This window comes from Nannospalax galili, unplaced genomic scaffold, assembly GCF_000622305.1.
Source record: "Nannospalax galili isolate Female #2095 unplaced genomic scaffold, S.galili_v1.0 scaffold2819, whole genome shotgun sequence".
Taxonomy (NCBI): domain Eukaryota; kingdom Metazoa; phylum Chordata; class Mammalia; order Rodentia; family Spalacidae; genus Nannospalax; species Nannospalax galili.
In genome coordinates, this window is record NW_008342002.1 from 543,435 (window position 1) to 565,185 (window position 21,751).

At 48.9% G+C, this 21,751-nt stretch overlaps 2 protein-coding genes across 11 annotated transcripts in view; one reads left to right on the forward strand and one right to left on the reverse strand.

The window, feature by feature from the left end:
- The window catches only part of March8 (membrane associated ring-CH-type finger 8), a 105,441-nt gene extending 92,865 nt beyond the window's left edge, over positions 1-12,576 (forward strand). For 6 of the 8 annotated variants that reach the window (XM_029565741.1, XM_029565738.1, XM_029565742.1 and 3 more), the window contains 5 exons: positions 3,284-3,366; positions 3,594-4,439; positions 5,705-5,885; positions 8,484-8,631; positions 8,960-12,576. In XM_029565741.1, coding sequence (XP_029421601.1) covers positions 3,284-3,366; positions 3,594-4,439; positions 5,705-5,885; positions 8,484-8,631; positions 8,960-9,261 — 1,560 coding nt within the window. In that variant the 3' untranslated portion in view covers positions 9,262-12,576. The remainder of the gene's footprint in view (positions 1-3,283; positions 3,367-3,593; positions 4,440-5,704; positions 5,886-8,483; positions 8,632-8,959) is intronic. The other 2 variants (XM_029565743.1, XM_008837731.3) reach the window with 1 other exon arrangement.
- A 3,666-nt stretch (positions 12,577-16,242) lies between these two features.
- Alox5 (arachidonate 5-lipoxygenase) overlaps positions 16,243-21,751 on the reverse strand; it is a 61,435-nt gene continuing 55,926 nt past the window's right edge. For 2 of the 3 annotated variants that reach the window (XM_008837733.2, XM_008837734.2), the window contains 7 exons: positions 20,964-21,167; positions 20,253-20,339; positions 19,427-19,605; positions 19,147-19,268; positions 18,803-18,903; positions 18,327-18,497; positions 16,243-16,877 (listed from right to left, as the gene is read on the reverse strand). In XM_008837733.2, coding sequence (XP_008835955.1) covers positions 16,698-16,877; positions 18,327-18,497; positions 18,803-18,903; positions 19,147-19,268; positions 19,427-19,605; positions 20,253-20,339; positions 20,964-21,167 — 1,044 coding nt within the window. In that variant the 3' untranslated portion in view covers positions 16,243-16,697. The remainder of the gene's footprint in view (positions 16,878-18,326; positions 18,498-18,802; positions 18,904-19,146; positions 19,269-19,426; positions 19,606-20,252; positions 20,340-20,963; positions 21,168-21,751) is intronic. The other variant, XM_008837735.2, reaches the window with a different exon arrangement.

The window sequence follows — 21,751 nt, forward strand, 5'->3', positions numbered from 1 at the left end:
TGCGGAGCCCTCTCTCCAGCCCTCAACATAACACTCATAATTCACTTGTATAAATTGTATTTTTTATAATTTATTTTCTTTTTTATTTATTTATACACCCACTTCCCAGTTAGCACCCTCCCATAGCCTCCCTCCCCCCACTAGAGCCCTTATACTCTGATATCCCTGCTACTGTCTTCTGTGTTGTTGGAACCCCCAGCCATTCCCCACTACTTGCCCTTCTGGTGAATCTAGTCAGCCTATCTAGAGGTCTTTGTTTTAGGAGGGTCAGCTGTTCTTCATCTAGCGGTAATCAGTTGTCTATATTCCTTTGGATAAGATCGGGGTCTGCTGTTTAATTTCTCAGCTCTATGCTGGGGTACTATCTGGGAATCCCTTTGGCCACCCTGGCCATCAACTCAAAAGAAGGTATCGCTTGTCTGGCATTGCTGCTTGTTATGTAGCCTTTAGCTATACATATGGACTCATGAAATTATATTGACCCCTTTAATCTTTGGTTATACTTTCCTTTTGGATGTTTAAGGCCATACAGTTGGTCCAGATAACACCAATTTATTTTTACTCTTGAGGTCGTATGAGGATCTGTTCCTCATGGGTCACATGGGCTTGGGAGGAGCCCCTGGCTACTTTCTTTTACCAGTTCCACCTATGCGAAGATAAGTCAAAGGTCCTGCTCAACCATGGTTGGCTTCACTTGGAAGCATGGAGGAAATGATTCCTCTGTGTTGACCCTCCTTTTTATAGACTGGACACTTGTTCAAGTCCATCTGGTGGGATCTCCACGGCCTCCTTGATCAAGAGGACAGGTGGCCCATCACCATTGTAGGACATTTTGAGAGATGCTCATAGTCCCCTGGAACTAGCCGACCTAGGAGGGCAAGGAGCAAAAGTGTCCTTTATGTCCCTCTGACCAAATTATTATAGACCTCAAAGTATGTCTGTTAAACACCCAAGAAGGTTAGTTCCACCAGTCTGGCATTTTTAATTACTGTGTGTCATGTAGATAAACTTGGGCAAAGATCAGTTGTTCTCAGGTAAACCTTACCTAGACATATATTTCTTGATCTGTTATGTATAATTTGTCAGTAGGTTGTAGGAGTAATATGGTTCTCTCTGGTTTTCAAAACTAGCTAGGCATTATCTCTCACATTGATCAAGACACTTTTTAAATACATCTATGTGCTTAGCTCATGCCCAAGGGGTTGACTGAGCCTGTGATGACTGTCCTGAAAGATTCTGGAGAAAGGAGAGGATGGTCCATGTGGACCAACTTACATGGGTGGGAAAGGGGGTATTGTCCATATGGGTCCTGAGATGTCTCTCATTTTATTTCAGGATGAATTCTGAGAAGTAGGGTAGAGGTTACTTTGGGGAATGCCATTATTATATCCCCAAGTAAATTAAACTTTAGATTGTTTTTAAAAATATTTATTTTCACCGGGTGTGGTGTCACACGCTTTTAATTCTAGCACTTGGGAGGCAGAGGCAGGCGGATCTCTGTGAGTTCAAGACCAGCCTGGTCTACATAGTGAGTTCCAGGACAGCTGGGGCTACAGAGAGATCCTGTCTCAAAGAGACCAAAAAAAAAAATTATTTTCTTTTTTAATTATGTGTATGTGTGTGTATCTATGTGTGGATATGTGCACATGTGTACAGGTGTCCATGGAAGCCAGGGACATTAGATCCCCTGGGGTTGGGAATTACAGGCACTTGTAAGCTGCCTGATGTGGGTGCTGGGAACTGAACTCAGGTCCTCTGGGAGAACAGTGTATACTCTTAACTGATAAACCATCTGTCCAGTCCCTACACTTTAGATTCGTAAGATCTTTCTTTGTCTATGAATGTGTTTAAAGAATATGCCCAGTGTCCATGTGTATACTCAGTTGGAAAATGAATATGGATTCCTTGATCATCAGATGTGAATAACACTGGTGTCTTCAGTGTGTATATGCATCATGTTAACAGGAGACTTCTGCATCAGATTTCTTAAGATTGAGTTGAATCAGAGATCTTTAATTTTGTGCTGATGTTCCAGAGTGCCTGGGGGACACTTAGTTTTTAGCCTGGAACTGTGGACCAGGGTGGAGCTCCCCAGAATCAAGGAGGCCAGGACCTGAGTAAAGCAAGCAGCAATTTGAACTTACTCAAGGAAGCATCATGCTATTTTTAGAAGCTTTTTGGTTTGCGCAGAGAAGATGCTTAGGCTCCCTGTTCTAAGAAAGGACAGATGTGTTTGTAGGCATGCACCATATGGTGTCATTCTGAGCAGCAACAGACTGCATTTATAGCTGTGGTCCCATTAGATTATAATGGAGCGGCATGATCCCAATAGCCTAGAAAGACCTTAGTGGTCTTAAGCCATGGTACATTGCAATGCTGGGAACTCTCCCAGCTTCACAACTACAGTGTGTCCTCATTGTAAGTAATGTAAGGCTGTATGTAAGGTGCCAGGGCCCTGAAGGCTAGAGTCCCGGGGGCAGGGGTGGAGGCTGGGGGCCCTGGTGGTGGTTCTTCGTCTTAGCACAGCTCTTCCCTTGCTTCTCTCTGTCCCCTTCTTCCGGTGGTGCTTCCTCTCTGTCCTAGCTCTTTTCCCCAGTTGTGACTTGCTCACCACCTCTCCAGGCCCTCTTCTGCTTTGTGAGCTCTTGTGATATATGTGGAAATTTCTTGAATATTTTCCTTAATTCGAAATTCCAAGATTAGACATCTTGGGACCTCCTTTGCTCAGCCTCCTTGACTCCAAGTTGAACCATGGCCCTTTGCCAGTGTAATCTCCCTTTATATAGAGAGCTGTGACTGGGCAGTAAGGTTTTGAGGACCAGCCCATGGGCACTGTGAGGCTAGCAGACAGGAACACACTTTGAACTCTGCCAGTCTTGGGGTCAGTTGTCTCAGGAATCAAGCGAAGAAGCAAGTGCTGGCAGGTTGGCACCTTGGGCATGCTTTCTTTTATATTGGCATAATACCTTATAGGACTTGGTTTCTTGACTTGCATATGAACTAAGTTTACATGCTTAGGGAACAAAAGGCTACTGAATCGTAAGAGCTTAGAAATGATGTTCTATGATTCTAAAGCCTCTCTTGGCCATCTTTTCACCATAGAGGAGTGAAAAGTACTGTTGGGGATGTCTTGCTCACACTCATAGGGATCTAACGCATGTCTCTCTCGGAGCAGTTGCAATGGCGGACACTAGTGGTTTTTCCACCCTCTGCCATTCACAAGGAGACAGTGTCTGGGTCTTTGGCACCTTCGTGAACACTGACTGAAGATGTGTCGTTGCAGGCTGGGAGTCCTCCATCCACAACGGCCCCGGTGTCTGCCTTGTCTCGCACTTCTGTCACACCATCCAACCAGGACATCTGCAGGTAATAGTCTTTTCCACGTCTCCTGTGACACAACCTGTGGCATTCCGACCACAGTGGCGTTTCTTGGTTTTTCATTGGCTTGGTGATTCCATCTTTGGTCTGAGCAGCCCACTTCACGTGCTGTCTGCTCACCAAGTGGCCACACAAGCCTCACTTCTTCCCTTTGATGTCTGTTCTCTCTTAAAGTTGTTATTACTCTCTGCTTTATTCCACTGTTCTGCATGCAGTTCCAGTGCAGTGTTTTCTGAGTGTTGTCACCACAGTCCCGTGCAATCTGCTGTTGTCTTGAAAACTCCTCAATTCCAGAGTTCTCTGACACAAGGGCTCAGTGTGACAGTTATCTGTAAAGACACATTCCAGGCGTCAAAGAGCAATCCCTTTGGCTCAGAGTGGGACCAGGCCTTGAAGCTTGCTAAGAATGCTAAGGCCAGAAGAACACTTGGATTCTCAAAGTCACTAAATGATGTGGGTGAGAAGACCCAGGATCCTTCAGAAAGCTTTGACTATATGGAAAGAACTTGCTCTGAAGGGAAATTGGTACTTCCTCAAGCTTCATCTCTCAGAATGAACAGGCTCTGTCATAAAGAGAAAAGAACACTGCATTGCCCACCTCATCGCCATTCTAGACATTCCCATGTCTTATCCCTTTCCACCAAGCATTCAGCTGCCTCGGAGGGGGAGGCTGGCAAGGGGGCCATGCACATCTCACTTTTAGAAGAGAAAGCAAATAGTGAAACCCGGTCCAGAAGCCGACAACTGCTCCGGTACCTGTTCTCACTCTCCCGCGGCTCGAGCACCAGCAGCCTGCACAGGTTCCATGAACTGGAGAGTCATGCGAGCTGCCTGCATACCACCAAGTCCTCCAGCTGGCTGGCAGGGAGTGCAGGCTTCTGCTCTGATGAAATGGGAGATGATGACGTCTTTGAAGATACCTCATCTGCCAAACTGAAAAGCAGGGTCCTGCGTGCGCCCCTCTGCTCAGTGGAGAAGGACAGTGACCTGGATTGTCCTTCTCTGCTGTCTGAGAAATGCCCCCCCATCTCTCCCGTGTCCACCCCAGGGGATGTCTGCAGGTTGGTTTGCCAGGAACCACCTCCATCTGGCCATCTCTCCTCACAAGGTCCATAACTTTACCTTGCTTTAATATGTGAAGTTTCAGGAAAATGAAATAATAAAACACCTGTAGCCAGCTCTAGAGATTTGTTTTCTCCAAGAGAATGGTCCCATTTGAGAAAGTAATTTCAAAAGGTAAAGAAGCTACACATATTAAAGGCCAAGCTGACTCCTCTCAACTGAAAACAAATAGACTTTGCACAAATGCCTTAGAAGAAAGAAAATAGTATCTCCACCTCTCTAGCTTGCTCCTGTGAGTGAGGGAATGGCTGCTCTCCAGAATTCCTTCTTTCCTTCCTCCTACTCAGGTGTACCTACCTCTGTGCAGGTCCCTACTTCTGCCCACCTTTACCTTCCCTGTACAGCACCCTCATCTGGCCGGAAGCTCTCTGAACCCCTCCCTTCCTGTCACTACTCCTACGCCTCCCCAGCCCCCTCTACTCAGTGCCTGTTGCTGCATTTCTTATGGTTGGATCAGAACCAAAGAGTAAGTTTGTTACCTGTTCCTGAAACAAATAACCCGAGTCCAGCCAGGTTTGAACCTGGCCCTCTTCAGGACAGGTCTTCTAGTTCCAGCTGTTGGAAGGCAGCTCTGTTCTCAAAAGCCTAAGTTCACTGAGGTTAGTGGTTGCATCCAGCTGCATGTTTCCTTGGAAATACTGACTGCTTTAATAATTCTCAGTGCTGTGAGTCCCCCAAAGAAATGAAATTACAGTACTGTGGAGAGTTTTAGGTGGAAAGGAGGTGCTGTGCTCTCTGCTCAATCCCCAAGAGAGGGTGGGAAGGTGTAGCTATTGTGCATGTGAAGGTGAGGTGGTGATTTGAGCTAGAAAGCACATACCATCATCTTTGAAGTCGCTGGTATTTTGGAAAGGAGAGTGCTGGTTTTGTTTCACAAAGACATTTTCCTCCAACATCTTTTACGTCTGGAAGATGACTTCATCGTTGCCCAAAATTTCAAAGAAGTTTGAAGTCTTACCTAAAGATGACAGTTTTGTCATCTTCTGTGTCATCTTTCCCTCTCTGGTGCCAAATGCCATCGACTTTGCTGATGTGGCCGGAACTCTGGCGGTAGTGATTGCTCTCGTTTGCGCTTGTGTGCTTCCATGCTGACAGTCTGCTGTTTCTTCCTGAACTCTCTTTTGCGGGGAACTGACTTTCTGGTAGCGTGTCTCTTCCCTGCTGTGGGCCCTTCTTGCAGTGACCGATTTTCTTTCTGTAACAGGATCTGCCACTGTGAAGGAGATGATGAGAGCCCTCTGATTACCCCGTGTCACTGCACAGGGAGCCTGCACTTTGTGCATCAGTCCTGCCTGCAGCAGTGGATCAAAAGCTCTGACACACGCCGCTGCGAGCTCTGCCAGTACGAGTTCGTCATGGAAACCAAGCTGAAGCCTCTGCGGAAAGTACGCAAGAAGCCGCGCTGGCAGAGTTAGCCTCTGGGACCATGCACCCTGTCACCTGTCTTCATTGCTTTAAATTGGGAGCTACGGGGCTGGAGAGTGGGCTGCTCTCATAAAGATCTCCAGTTCAGTTCCTAGCACCCACATGGTGGGCTAATAACAACCCTAAGTCCAGTTATGCCCTCTTCTGGCTGACACAGGCATTGCATGACACAGGTGTACTTATATCAATGCAGACAAAACATACACATAAAAATAAATAATAAAAAGAGCAGACTCTGAAACAAAAATTAAAAAAATAATGGTAGCCGGAGTTCATACCGTGGCTCATTGCTGCTTCTGGTATGATGCCTAAGTTCAGCCTTCATTCATAATGCTTCCCTTCCCTTCACATTGACACTGCAACCCTGTGTCAGTCATCTGGCCCCCACCTCAGACTGTCCTGTGACATCTTGCTCAACTTTTAGCTTATTAACTGTTCAGGACTTGCTTGTCTCCAGGTAGGACTATTAGTGACTGGTGCCTCTCCCCTAGTTTGGCACAGCCAGTCTTTTTGTGCATGTCTCTGATAAGTATTTGCTGGGGGAGAAAGTGAGTGGTTAAGGAAGTGCCCAGGGTACTGCTGTCTTCCTGTTCAGACTTGTCAGTTTCATGGATCTTTCTATGTGACCAGCACAAAAGATCTTATTTGGAAAAATGAAAAGACTCCTACTGTGGTCACCGCCAGCGGCAGCTGCTCCTCTGTTCTCACGGGTGCCACTCCTCCGTTCTCACAGGCATTGAGGCTGCTCCTCCACTCTCCCTGGGCTGAGGCCACTTTTCTGCCCACCCAGTGCCATCTTCTGTCATTGCTGCTTCTGCCTTGTCCCAGACTCCAGGGCTGGTGAGGAGACTGTGTCAGTGGAGCCGCATTCAGACACAGGAGACCAGGTTCAGTGACACAGGTTCTGCTTTATTGCAGGAAGGCACAAACTTATATGGGGTAGTGGTTCAATCACAGCACAGCAAGTAGGATACCTTATTAGCATAACAGGTTTAGCGTCCTATCACACTACAGCAAGTAGGATACCTTATTAGCATAACAGGTTTAGTGTCCTATTAGCATAACAGACTTAACGTCCTATCACAGAATAGTGGGTAGGATGCCTCATTAGCATAATGAGTCAGATTACAGAGCCTGGATTTCTGGAAACCACATGACTCTGACTGTTGCAATATCTAAGTGTTGCAATTTGGAATTCCAAGGGTGGTGATTAGGGAGTGGCGAGCTCTAGGCATCAGTCTCATGATCTGCCAATGGGAGCAAATGACACAAGGTGTTCCTTGTGGCTCCAGCGGTCAGGCCATTGCCTTGGTCCTGCTGTATGGCTGTCAATAAGACTTTCACCCTAGGCTCAAGCCTCCCACGTCCTACTATCTCAAAACGTTAACATATAAGTTTCCAGAGGACTTATATTTCAGGAGGCCAATGAAGTGATGAACTACTTGGCAGTGGAATGTGTCAGGCATGCAGGGAGACAAGTGGTCCTGGTGGGCAGGCCTCACCGGGGGAGGGCCATCATAGTTATGCTTTGGTGATAATTCTGGAAGGATAGGTGGGCTTTGCAGGAAAAGTGAAAGGACTTTAAAGGGGTCAGACGGTCTGAAGAGGAAAGTATCCACTGAGGAGGTGAGCATGAGCACTTCAAGGGTATGAATGGGTCAAACTGTGGATGTCATAGGTCATAGAATCCAAGCCCAGGAGACACCAAACACTGGTTCTGTTTCACGTGGGAAACCCAGGGATCTTGCTACGTATTAGACCCCAACAGAAAGCAGGCAGGTGCTAGAGAAGGCAGGTGAAAACTACTTTTAAAAGTCTACCAGAACCTACTCTATGCTGACCTGTCACATGAGCCTTGTACCGCTTGGATAATACAGATCATATATGAAGCTTACTTGCAGCTTATCCTGATAGTAGAGGCTGTGGCCATCAGTAGCAGGAGATGCACAGAATGTTTACATTTTGTTCTTTCTCTCTACTTTTATGTCTTGTGATTTGGAAACCAGTAAATGCAAAGCCAGTCTGGCAATTTGGAGTAAGTTAGTGCGCTCCTAGAGGAGATGGTACTGGCAGAGGCTTCTTGTACCAGGTACTCTTAAGCATCGAGTTCAAGCTGTTGCTGCAAAGTAGCAGAGGACCAAAGTGTGAGAGCCTTCTGCCATTCACTTTCCAACATAGATGTGGCCCATTCCTAGTGTGTCGTGGCATCATCAGTCCTCCTCTTCACTCATTCATTCATGGCAGTCAGCACAGACCTAACACAGAGCAGGGTCTCAGCTGACATGCTCCCTTGTCAAGCTCTTCACTGTCTGCTTACAGGAGTAAGTGAACAGAGATTGGCTGATGAGAGTTCACTGCTCATCTCAATCTGATCTCCTCTCATTGCATAGAAAATTGGCTGTGGCCAAGTGGCTTAGAGTACAGTTTTGGATATTTGGGGAACCTCATGTGGCCTGGGAAGGAGAAGGAAGGAGATTTGACTAGCTGTCAACAGCACTTGCTCCACTGAGGTCTTTGCTGTGAGCCGGAGCCTCATGCTCTTTGTGTCATCTTTCCAGTGGGAGAAGTTGCAGATGACGGCCAGTGAGCGCAGGAAGATCATGTGCTCAGTGACGTTCCATGTCATTGCTATCACCTGTGTGGTCTGGTCCTTGTATGTGCTCATCGACCGCACTGCGGAGGAAATCAAGCAGGGGCAGGTCACAGGTGAGTGCTGCACGGAGCTATGGTTCTAGTTAGAGGCTCTGCTTCTCTCAGGCCGTGAACACCTGGGTTTGGGGAGGGAGGGCATCAAGGATCAGGCACTAAGCACCCTTTTGGATAGTCTCTGGTGTCTTCAAAGCCCAATCACAGAAATGAAATTTGAGATTCCAGGAACTGCCTCTTGAGAGAGAGCAGAGTAAAAAGTGGTGAAAACCCTTCCTGCTGCTTTTGAGGAAGGATGATTAATGGGTGGGAACCTGGGTGTGGAAGTTCAGATGCTGTGTCCTATGTACTGTAGAATGATGGGCCAACTGAGCTTCTCCCCTTCCAGGAATCCTAGAGTGGCCCTTTTGGACTAAACTGGTAGTTGTGGCCGTTGGCTTCACTGGAGGACTCCTTTTTATGTATGTCCAGTGCAAAGTATACCTACAATTATGGAAAAGACTCAAGGCTTATAATAGAGTGGTCTATGTTCAAAACTGTCCAGAAACAAGCAAGAAGAATGTTCTTGAAAAGTCTGCATTCACAGAGCCCAACTTTGAAAATAAAGAAGGACCTGGGGTGTATCATTCTACCACAAATTCTTCTTCAGTGGAGCCTGAAGACACTGCAGCAGGAATCATTCACGTCTGACAGTGTGGAGGTGGCGTTTTCTTGACGCCCTGGGAGAGCTAAAGGAAGGTTTACTGCCAATTGTGTTTCTTTCTGTCCTTTAACAGCATAGACTGCACTATTAGAGTGACCTCTTTTTCTGAACCCTCCTTGGTAAATCTAGAAAGCCCTCTATGGGACAGGCACCACTGGGTCCCACTGCCGGGCTTCTCTGTGGGATGGGAAGCCAGCAGACCCCATGCAGCCATGATGGGGAACTGGCTGAGTTCTAGCCCCTGGTCTTGAGCAGAATAAGGGAAGAAAGAAAGAAAAAAAAAGACAGAGCAGCTTGCGGGGAGGGGGCTGGTGGCAGTGAGAAAACTCCCAGAGGACAGTGGTGGGGGATCTGCTGAAGGTAAGAGGACCCCTTCTGACAGGGAGAGCTGGAAGCTGGGCTGGGTACAGTGCCTACAAACCCTGCCTCACTTTGTCAGTGCTGCCTCAGTGCCGTCAGGAAGATGAGACCTTGGGGTGTTGTGTCTCCTGGTGCATAGTTCACCAAACAAAGAGCACTTTACAAAAGAAAGCCTTTATTTTGAGAGACCCTGTATCTAGTGATTTTGACACTTGAAAGAGTCATGTTTAGAAATCTTCCCTTTACTGCCATCGTTATCTCTTTGACATCAAAATCGATCTTAAGCCCTTTTGCCTTACACATTCTGAGTAATAGGATGTCCTTTCCATGTCCAAAAAGGACTAGTGACTTAAGACAGATCTGAGGCGTTTTCCTGTAACAGAGTCCATGGGAATTAACAGATGGTAAATGGCAGTTGGCATTATTCCTGTAGTTTGACTGAGCCTGTTTGATGACAGGTCCTATCTCATAAACCTGCCCATAATACATTCTATTTTGTCAACACTGAAATGGAAGGTTTTTGAACTCTAATGGATCTGAATATGGCTAAATAGTTAAAAATAGTCCTTTGACAGACATGTATCTCCAAATGGAATCAACACACACAATCTAGTCTGGACATACACTGTGGACACTCCTGAGGTCCACCTGTCTGTTGTTCACTGTGCCAACACCTCCTGCCTGGAGGTTATGGAGTCATTTCTGAAGGCTGGGAGGGTAGATGGGCCAGCTCTGGGATGAGGACTTGCCATGGATCACTCTGTCACTACTCCCCGGCCCATACTCCTCATTGTTGCCTTAAACTAGACCTGACAGGATCATTTAGGGGCCGTTGGCTCTACATTTGGTCCATTCTGTCATCAGGGATTACTTCTGCACCATTTCTTATAAGACAGACAAAACCAAAATCACTACCATTAAATGGCCTTTGTCCCTTTAAAAAAGTCTGCCTAAAATTCTTTCCTTAAAGGCTGGTATCATAGTGCTAGGTTTAAATAGTCCACATACAACATGACAAGAGGAGCCCCTGTAGCTCACTCTCCAGTGACTGCCATTAGGCTACACATCTTCAGAGCCTCCTGAGGCGGGCAGTCCTACCAACCTCTCTGAGCCTTGGGTGCTTCTCATCCGCCCTCTTTCAGAGAGTGAGGCAAACCCAAGATGAATTCTTTGTGGTTTCCGGTGGAAGCCCTGTGGATAGTTCGTAGGGGCAGGTGGAGGCTGAAGGGTCTGTGAGGCTGGATAAGGGCTTATGAAAGTAGATTGTGTCCTATTGTTCCTCCGTCTGCTTTCTGGGGTCACAGGGTCCGGTCTGTGGAACTGTTCTGCCAGGGCTTTCCTCCAGCCACCAACCACTGTTCAAAAACAGCCGACCCCTGAGGTCAGCCTGCCCTCTCCCTCTGAGGCCACATTCAGCCCATCCCTATGCCCACTATGTCCCAAAGTGCAATTACATACCTTTTTAGCCTGGGGATACCAGGCAGCTACAGACTGCCCATTAGGGAGCTGAGTCCTAGGTTAGCCCTGACGATGCCCCATAGCCTGCTGAGGCTGGGCCCCTAATCCTGCCCACCTCTCCCTGCCATTGTGCTCCAGCATGGTTGAGTGGCCAGGTGAAGATGAAGATAGCAATTTTAAGTGTGATGTCCCAATGGGGCAACTGAGGCTTCTGTAGAGAGGAGAGTATGTCTAGATGAGATAGTCCCTGCACAGCTGGCCCAGAGTGCATGTGCCCCCATAGCCAAGGTTCCTTTAGAACCATGGCTGTCATGTTGGTCCCCTGCAAACTACACCTTCCCCTCATTTCAAGAAGGCCTAATTCCATCCCTTCTTCTCTGGCTCCTCTGCTAAAAGCCTGTCCCTCATCCTTCCTCCCTCAGCAGGTGCTTGGCTACCCTGTTTTCCTGTAGGCTCTAGTTCAGCACCTCTGATCCAGCAAATGGCTGCCCATTGGTGACTTGGTGTAGGACACTGGCAAGGTGTGCTCTGTGATGCCTGTTGGTAGGGGCTCTAGGTCTGCCCAGGCTCCTTAGTCCATGTCCACTTGCCTTCTGTGTGCTCCACAAGGACATCTGTCTATGTTTCTCCTTTGTGTGAGCCTGGCAATAGCAAGAGAATGGCATAGGGCTGGTGCTTGTGCGTCAGGTAAGGAGAGGAAGGAAGCAATCTCGGGGTGTTGCTGCCATCCCTCTCTGAACTTGGCCTTTACCCGTATGTTGTAGTCCCAGTATCACACCTCCCACTTTGTCTGCCAGAAGTAAGTAGTTTGGGGGTTGTGCCCAACTTTACTGCAAGAGTTTACAGGAATAGAAAAGTTTTTGTCCTACTCCGGACCTCTCTGCCTCTCCTTTTTGGCTCAGTCTACTCTTCAGTCACGTAGGCCCAGTTTCCAAACCTGTGGGTACCTCCATCAGGCCACAGATGTGCAAGCCTCGGGCAGTGGGAGAGGGGGCAGCTCAGGGTCTTGGGTCGTGCCTACAGGACAAGGTGGGATGGGCAGGGTAAAGAGCCACACTCTTGTGGGCACGGCCGGATGCATACGCACACCGAAGTACTGCCTCTTCAAGTCTGGATGGAAAAATCAACTTGTATCTGTAGCCCAAGGAAAGACCGAAGCGAATAAAGATGGGTTTGTCTTTGTTTCTGAAGTGATTGATGAAGATATGTAACTGATTGATTGCACATTTAGATGCCATGTTTATAGAAGGTTGTTAATAAAAACCAAATTTACACTGGCATGTGTGGTGTAGTTTCTTAAAGGCACTTCACATTTTAAATTTGTCTTAGAAATTTTTTAGTAATCCAAATGTCTAGTTTTGTGTCCTTTTGTGTATGTTCACGGTTTCTCAGTATTATCACTTGAATAATTCTCTGTACAGGGGGTTGGTTTGTGCTATACAGGAGGTGTCTAATTGTAGCAATAAAGCCTTTCTTTAACAAAGGATTTTTGTTATGGGAGTATTTTCCTGTGGGGAGGCTTTCCAGCCCCACACATCAAGAAAAAATAATGGCCTGTGGTAGTGGTTGTCCTCAGCCTGACCCTCAAACGTGGTGGACGGATGGGAAGCCTCGAGGTGAGAGAGTAAAAAGGAAGGTGTCTCCAGGCATGCTGCTCCAAACTGCTGGACTCTCCTTAGACTCACTGCCCTGACTACAGCCAGTTTCAAGTTCAGGGTGTGTGTGGCAACAGTAATAGTTGAGTGACATTTTCTGCCCCTCAGGCCAGCTGAGTTACGGTTCCTGGTCACAGCTCTGCCAGGCTGTATCTCCTTGCTTGTGCAACATTCTTTGGGGGACAGTAGTGGTCCTCTGACTACAAACTTCCCACAGCACTGTGAAGGCCAAGAACTAGTCACAGCTTCCCTACTGTGTACTCTAGGGTCAGAGATGGCATGAGGCAAGGACTTTTCCATGTTAGGCAGCTAGCACACTTAGTAGCCAGGCAGGCTGTGGAGCTATGGCTTTAATGAAGGGGCAGACCACTGCATGGCTTCCCAGGGAGATGTGAGCAAAGCTCTGTTTATCTCAGGCACCAACGATAAACCAAAGAAATGATTCCACCCCATCTGTCTTCATGAGCCAGTGAGTTGAACTGGTGTTACTCACGGGAGCATGGGTGGCTGAAGGGCAGCTGTGATGCAAAAAGCTTTTCCAGGATGGATGAGCACTCAAGAACTCTACATCCCTAGAGTGCCTATGCAGTTTGCGAGGCTCTACCTCAGACTCCTCTTTCCAGCAATTGTTTACTACTTTATTGTCTTGCAGAGGTGAATCTTGTAGCTTAGCTGAGCTTCCTAAGCCCAAGTTTCATTAGCTTCCAGTGTCTTAAGGGCATCCCTCCATACTCCTTCCAGAAGGGACTCTAAATTAGGAGAAAATAGCTATGCACGAACCCAACCGTGCTTCAGCAGGTCGGTGCCATGCCAAGATGCCCCTGGGCTTACGACTGATGGGAGCTAAAAGAGGAATCCTCACATGTGAGAACCTCAGGGTGCTTTGGGGATCTGAATGTTAGAAGTTGGGCTGAAGAGACACCAGGTGGACTCTTTCTAGATACAGGCAGGCTTTTGTTGCTAATGCCCCAGGATCCTTCAACACCAACCACAATGATGAGACAGGGCACCTATCATATGTAGGTAGCAAACTACTAAAAAGGAGCCTATTTCTGGGAGCACTCGGGAGGCAGAGGGAGGTAGGTTGCTGTGAGATTGAGGCCAGCTTGATCTACATAGCGAGTTCCAGGTCAGCTGGGGCTACAGGGAAACCCAGTTTAAAAAAAAAAAAAAAATCCCAAAGGGGACAAACAAAACAAAAAAGCATACTCTTGTTTCTGTGAATGAGCTTGTATCTAGCCAACAGCTATGGCTGTTTGTGGAAAGACTGTCTGGTTGATTTCCCACTATAATGGCAAAGTTGTGGAAGTAGCTAGGATAGACAGCATGGCACACACACACAAAGCCTAAAGTGTTCACTGTGTAGCTCTGTGGAGAAAGCTTGCCAGCTGCCCCTAATATTCCTCCAAGCATCCATGTGTTGAAGGCCTGGTGACTTGGGAGGCACTATCAAGAGATGCTGTGGACCATTAGAAGTGGAGCCTTACATCATGGGTGCATGTCATCAGAGGGAGCTGTGGCACACTGGTTTCTTTCTCTTGTCTCGCTGATGATGTGGGCAGACTGCTCTACCACATGCTCCTGGTATATCATATGCAGCCCTTGCCCATGGCCCAAAGTAATGGGGTACTTATTCTTGAACTGGAGCCTCCAAATGCTGAACCCAAATAAAACTTTTTAAACTGTCATTACCTTGAGTTTGTCATGATAGCACTCTGAAACAGAGCAACACACCAACTCTCTGTTAATGAAAAGGAAATATTGATGAGCCCTTATCCGGGGCTTTAGAAATGCCAGTATAACCCAGAGTCCTGGCACACTTCTGCACTGTTGGAAAGAGCCCAGAGGGCAGTGCAGGAGGATGGTGAGGGGGAGCGGAAGTGCATCCCTTCTAGAGTGGCCAGTTTCTCTGATGCTCTCTGTGTGGGTCTCAACCAGTGGGAGGTGGGATGATCTGCAGGTCCCAGGGACCAGAAGGACCAACTGAAGAATACAGTTGATGGACAGCCTTAGCCGTATCTGTGGATCCGCTTTGGCACTAATGCCAAGACCAACAATCTTGCCAAATGTGTGATTTCTGCAGCTGGGGGCCTTGAGGCCTCCCCATTGGTTGGTATGAGACTTCTTCAAAAGAGCTGTGCAGCCTGAGGCCGATGTTCCCCAGAGCTCCCTTCTACTTGTAGCTCTGTCAAACTTGTGTTTTTTCCTGCGTACTCCAGTTCCCTCCTGTTCCCTTCTTGACCATGTGACATTCTGGGTAATAAAGACTGCTATGTGGGCTCCACAAGGACAGTGCCTCTACCTTGGCCATATGGTTATGATGTTGGACTTGAAGGTCATTCACGAGTACCAGGTGATTCTCGGCTTGGGAAAGAAGCCTGAGGCAGTGGGGGGCTGACTGCCCTTGTCTGTATCACTTACTTTTGTGTCGCTTTGACCACAGTGCCTGACAGAAACGACTTGAGGACAGTTTTATTTGGGATTATGGTTTCAGTCCACCGTGGTGGGGAGGCGCAGCCAAGCAGCACATCACAATGGTAGTGTGACTAAGATGGCGGTGGCAGAGGCTGTTCACATCACAGGGGCCAGAAGCAAAGACAGGCTGGAACCAGGGGCTGGGTATAACTTTGAAAGGTCCACTCATGTCTTCAGCTGGGCCCACCTACTTTCTGAAGTTTTTCAGAACCTCCCAAAGGAGTGCTGCCAGATAGAGCTCAAACATGCCTGTGCAGGACATTTCAGATTCAAACCATAGCAGTATTTGTGGGGCCCATCCCTTGAGTCAAGTTTTTTTCAGAGTTGTAGCTCAGGCTCCAGGAGCACATGCACACCTTCTATGCCACACTGGCCATGGTGAACGTTGAGTGGTTGGTCAGTCACATCAGGAGACCCTGTGATTCTGAAGCGAGGGTCTAGGGTGACTGTGAGTCAAGTCTATCTATAAGAAGGGATGATGAATCATCAGGCCAGCTAGGGCCTGGCTCTGCTTCTTGGACTTGGAGAACAAGAATGCATTTTGTAGTCATTGCAAACCCCGCCTCAGGAGGGTTCTCAAGTCAATGTCTGAAATCAGTCTGATACCCTACCAAAAGGAAATGAGGAAGTGTGGAATACTGATGTCTGACTCAGCCTGGGGCACAGGAATAGATGAGGTGCCCTTCCAGGGCTCATGAAGGCAACAGCAAAGGCCAGAGATTAGACAAAGCCCTAGGAGTAAAGAGGTCTTTGCAGAGCTGGGGGCTTTGGGATGTGTTCTGAAGTAGGAGGAGCAGCGTGCCGGGAAAGAAGAGCCACAGTGCACTTTCCATGCAGACCTGAGCGTGTGTGTGTGTGTGTGTGTGTGTGTGTGTGTGTGTGTGTGTGTGTGTTGGGGGGCGGGGCACAGAGAGGCTTTTTTCCAGATGGAGCCAGGGTAATGTTGGTTTTTTATTGGTAGTAGAGGGAGGTAGAGTGAGCTGTTTGGGGTGATTGGAATAAGACATGTTTAAAATGAACTTTACCTTGACAACCAATTTTTTATTTAAGAAGTCACCTTGAGCACCTACTTCATGCAGGAACTTGGACAAAGCATAAACAGCACAAAGTAGCCTGCATCCCAACAAGAACAGACATCACTTCAGATGTGCAGTTGCTGCTTAGTGTGGGAGCTGGGCATGAGGGAGGCGGCTACCCAGTCCTGCTCTGCATAGGAGGTCCCTGCAGTGTCTGCACATTTTGACCAGACAGGAATAAGCAGGAAGAGGCACTGAAGCTTTGTGATAACATGACCCACCCTAAAGTAGCCTTTGGTTTGCAACCAGATCATCTGGGCCTGAGAGTAGCCCTGTCGTTCTGGAGGAAGAGGCACCAACTGCCAGGAGGCCAGGCTAGAGCCTGCCAGGCAAGCTGGAACTTGGCTGTCCAAAGCCACTGGCTTTTCCAGAGTGATGCTGGACCCAGGAAAGCAGGACTTAGATGGCCACACTGTTGGGAATACGATCTGGAGACAGGTAATAGTAGGGGAGCTTTTTGTTCTTGTTGCGCTCAGCGATCACACTGACGATGGCCTCCAGGTTCTTGCGGAATCTGGTCATGGCTTCCTTCACGGGCTTCTCGATGAAATGCTCCTCTGGGTACATGCCCAGAAAGAGCTGAAGGCCCAGATGTAGAAAGATATGTTAATTTAAGCTAGCATCACATAAACTGATAAGCCTTCTCCTACCCCAGTGACCTCCCTTGGAAGGAGGAGGGGGTACCCACTCAGCTCCCATTTCCTCTAACCTTGGTCATCTGGTGAAAGTTATAGACACACAATGGAATTAGACCATTAAAAAAAAAATAGAAATCCTGTCATTGGGACACACAGGTGAGCCTGGAGGACACTATGTTAAGTGAGTTAAAAAGTCCTATCTCGTAGCAGGTACCAGAGAGGAGGAGAAAGGCAAGTTAGAGGATTCCAAGGAGGACTGAGTAGGGGGGGTCAACAGTTAATGATGTGTGCATTTAAAAACTAGGAGATTGTGAATGTTCATACAAGGAAATGATTTATGTTTGAGGTGATGGATATGTCAGACACAATGAGTGATCATTATTCAATATATACAGGTGTCAGTGTATCACATTGGATCTCATAAGTAAGTAAATTACAATGTGTCCATCAAAAAATGAAATTTAAGTTATACAAACGCCACCTCCAACCTTTCTCCCTAAGAAAGGTGCCAGCACTGGAGCTTTAAACAGAAGTGACTGCCTCACTGCCAAGTGGGTTTTAAAACCAGGAAAGGTATGGGGGGACCTGGCGATGTGAGGGTCTCAGTCGCGGTTGTTGTGTGTCTGTGGGGTCCTGGCCTGTCCTATCTCCTTGCTTTATACCATCTTCCCATTAGGGTTCCAGGCATGCTGGGACCCATGGGAGCCAGGGAATGGGAAGGAGGAGCCCCCTACTGGGGTAGCAAGCTCTTTGCTTGCTCACATAGATGTCTACAAATCAAAACATATCCTTCTTTTTTTAAGTAACTGGAGTCTTAAATCACTTTGATGGCTGGAAAGGGGATGGTAGGATTTTGGATTTCCTTTGCAGAAGGTAAATCAAACTTGACACTCTATGACCAAGAAATGGTTCCTCCAGGCAGTCTGAACACAGAACCAGTACATTAGCTGGTCTGGGGCAAGTTGGACTGGTTCTGGCCTTCTGAGCGACACCAAAAACATTGCAAAGGGCTGTGTGTCCACCAAGACATCAGCTTAGAACATGTCTGGAAGGAGCCAGGAAGCTCTGCCCTTGCCTGTGGGGACCCAGGAAACCACATGGAAGAGTTTTGTCAAGAACTGGGAGGGATGGGGGTGTCTTACTCACCACCCTCTGGTGACAGGGGTCAGAACCTGTGCCCTCCCCTAACACTCCACTCACCTCTGGGAAGGTTCAGGCTGAGGACCTAGGGGCTGGGGGAGCCTCAACCCCTTTTACCCTCTACCTTGGAAGTCAAGGTTCTTAGGATTGCAGGTGTCTAGCCTGAGTCAGAGCCCCAGAACTCTAAGGCTGAGGAATGGGTTGAAACTGGGGTGGACCTGCACGGCCCCCCAGCACTGCCTGATCTCACCTCGCTGTCCTGAAACTGGCTCAACGCCCATACTGCGCCTAGATGCCAGCAGGAGCGGCCGCGGTCTGGCAGTGTATCCACGATCTGCTCGATGGTCACCACGCCTTTGGCGGTAGGCGGCGGGGCTCGCATTGTTGGGGGAGCATTGGGGATCCAGGAACACCAGTCGTACTGTGAGGGCAGCACCACGGGCGCGTTGCCTTCCCTGTTCCTCCAGCCACACCCTCCAGATGTGTTTTCACCACCCTGTCTATCCCTGTCCCCTGCACTCCTCGGACTCCGTCTCTCCTTTACAGGGTGAGCGACACTCTCAGTGCACCCTCGGGAGGACCTGCAGTATCCACGCCTGATACTTTCTAAGCAGGCTCAGAGGTCACCCAAAGACTAGCAGGGCAGAAGGACTGTGGGAGGAAGGGGAGGAAAGGGTGGCAGATTTCTACTGTGGGGTACCCAGAGAGCTGCCGTGCCCAACTTACCTGGCCGAAGTTCACAGCTGCGTGCTGTGCTGAGGCCGTGAAGATCACCACTGTCAAGTACTCGGACAGCTTTTCCCTGCTCTTGATGGACTTGGGGAAGCCTAAGATGGAGCCATGGACCATAAGCTCTTCCCTTCAAGGGACACCTAGCTCCCACCCCTGTCCTGACTCACACCCCACAACCCACCCGCTCTAAAAGCTGCCTGGGGAAGACACTCTGGGATGGAAGAGATGGATACCTGGGGAGGGGTTGTCTTTGGCCTCAGAGACAATCTCCGGGGCCAAGTTCCCTAGGACCATGAGAAGCACTCACAGAGCCCAGGCAGAGAATGGAGTCGGCCTACCTGATGCCTTTCTACCACGCATGCCATACACATAAACGTCCTTCACGAAGTCCTGCAGCTCCTGGTCTTCCTCTACCACTTGGTCATCCTCGTAGTAGATGCCCACCACCTCAGCTGTGAACCTGGCTCAGGAAGGTGAGCCAGAGTGGGTATCCAAGATGTCCCTTCAGCCACTCTTCCACCCCTTAATGGACTCAGGACTCCCATGATGTCCCTTCCTTCATCAACAGCCTGCCATATCAGTGTCTCCCCTAACACCATGAACAGAGCACACACTCACGTCTGGATGGCCTCCCACACCAGCAGTCCATCATCACGATAGAAGTAGTAGGGAATATCCTTGGTGCTGTCCATGCCCCGGGCCTTGATGGCCTCAGGGAAGCACAGGGAGGAGTAGGTCAGGTCCTGAACAGCCCTCTGCACCATCTGCACGTGCCCACCACCCCCGGTGGCATTGGCCTGGTGAGAGAGCAGAGACCTGAGCTGGGCTGCTTCCCTCTCCAACTGTCCAGTCCTAGAGTCCATCACCTCCCTCATCCATGAAAATCTTGGTGTACAGTGGGGTGGCTGGAAACAGAGGGCCAGCCTGTGTCCTATGAGGTGGAGTGGGAGGGCTTTTTAACGGCAAGAAAGCCAGATCCCCATCCCATGAGAAAATGGTAAGGACAAGCACTGCATTCAGTGAATGGAGCACTGCACAGCTCCGGAAGGGAAGGCAGGTTTCTGTGCAGAGGAAGGCAGCTGGGCAGCTGGGTGGCTGGAAGGAGAGGGAGCATCAAGGCCTGGAAGGGAAGGTGGGAGGCCCCGTTCAGAGTGCTCCACAGGTCCCAGGCAGGACAGCAGGGGTATGGCAGTGTAAGTCACAGGTATCATGTGAGGTGGGCAGTAGTGAGTTTTAAGGAGGAATCTCAGAGACTGGGATAGGGGACCTGATAAATAAGGCGGTGACAGAGACGACATAGGAAGCCCTGGTGGTGCCCTGGGAGGGGTAGAACTGGCTGTGGCTGGTGGCAGGAGCAGAGTCTCCCACCCACTCTTTTCAGACCTCCGATGGACGTGGAGGCCACAAGGAAGGGCTCTCAGGCCCCAAGTGATAGGACACTCACCTTGTCAAAGAGGCCGTACTCGCAGATAAGTTGCTCCCGGGCCTTGGTGTTGATTGCAATGGTGAACCTCACATGGGCTACCAGTAGCTGGGTGGAAGGGGAGAAACCTCAGAGAGGATCTGGACCCTCAGTACTCCCAGCCCACCCCACTCCAAGTGGGAACAGGGTCACTCTGGGCCCAAGGAAGAAGTGAAGGTCTGGGTGCAACTCTTCCTGCTGAGTAGCTGCCAGAGGCCTGGGGACATTGTTGTGATGTTTTAGTAGTAATGACACTAGTGTTGAAAACAGAGTCACACTTCACTGTGTGCAAAGCACTATTTTTTCTGAGCTTACTGTTGAAATCCTGACCGTGATCTTAAGAGACAGGGGCACTATTTTGACCTATTTTACAGAAGAGAAAAACTGAAGTACAGATATTTTTAGCTTGCAGTAACCCCAGCAATCAAGTGCTGGTAGCACTGGGGAGGAGGAAGGAAAGTGACCCACTTGCCTTTTCAAACCCTGCTTCCTGGCCAGCCAGGCTCTGTATCAGGCTCAACCACAGCCCCTGTGCTGGGGGCATCTAGCTTCCTTGGGGATGTTACCATCTCCCTCAGCATCTCTTCAAGGATCCCTCTTTGCAGCCCACTCTTAGCCATGGACCCCCTCCTGGGATGCCAGCCATTCTCCCCGGTGATCTTCCCCACCAGGTGGAGCAACAGCTGTTTGTACCTTGAAAATGGGGTGCACAGCAGGCAGCTGGCGGTACAGGGCAATACCAAACACCTCAGACACCAGATGTGTACGGAGAAGGTGGGTGATGGTTTGATGGACATGGAAGTCACTGGAACGCACCCAGATTTTGGCCAAAAGCCAGTCATATTTTGCATCGGAAGGGAGAAAAATTGGGTTCTCCTCTCCTGGGGTCTGGTTGAGCTGATATATTGAAGAAAGAAAATACGTTATTTTGTTTCTTTTTTGACTGTAGCTGTGGGAGAATTTGGGTTCTCAGGAAATTCCAGAAAACTTCAACCATCAATAGTGACTTTCAAATCATAAGGATCACGTGGGGAGTGCTTGCTGGCCCTAGAGATCCATCACTTAGAATCTGCAGGATCTGGATGACTGACAGCCTTTGTGAGCTCCAGGTTCCTCGTCTGGAACGTGGGGACAGTGATTCCTCACAACATTGGGGGTACAAGAATCCACCAGGTAGACAGTGCCCCAGGATTAGTGGGGAGCCTAACACAACTAAGTGGCTTTAGTTTCCAGCTCACCTCTTCATTTCCCCTATCTGCCTTGAGTGGGCATGTTGATCCCCAGGTGGGGACTTCTCAAGAGTGCATAGCAAATTGGAGCAGAGCCATTTTGGCCTCTCGTGATGCAGACATCCTGCCTCACAGCAGGCAGTCAAGTCCTAACTGGGCATTTCTCCCAGCTTCAGTGCCAGTGCAGAGAGGGAGAGCTGTCGGTGCCTCTCAGAGGAGCGAATGGAGCTGTCCCAGAAGCCCCTCTCAGGG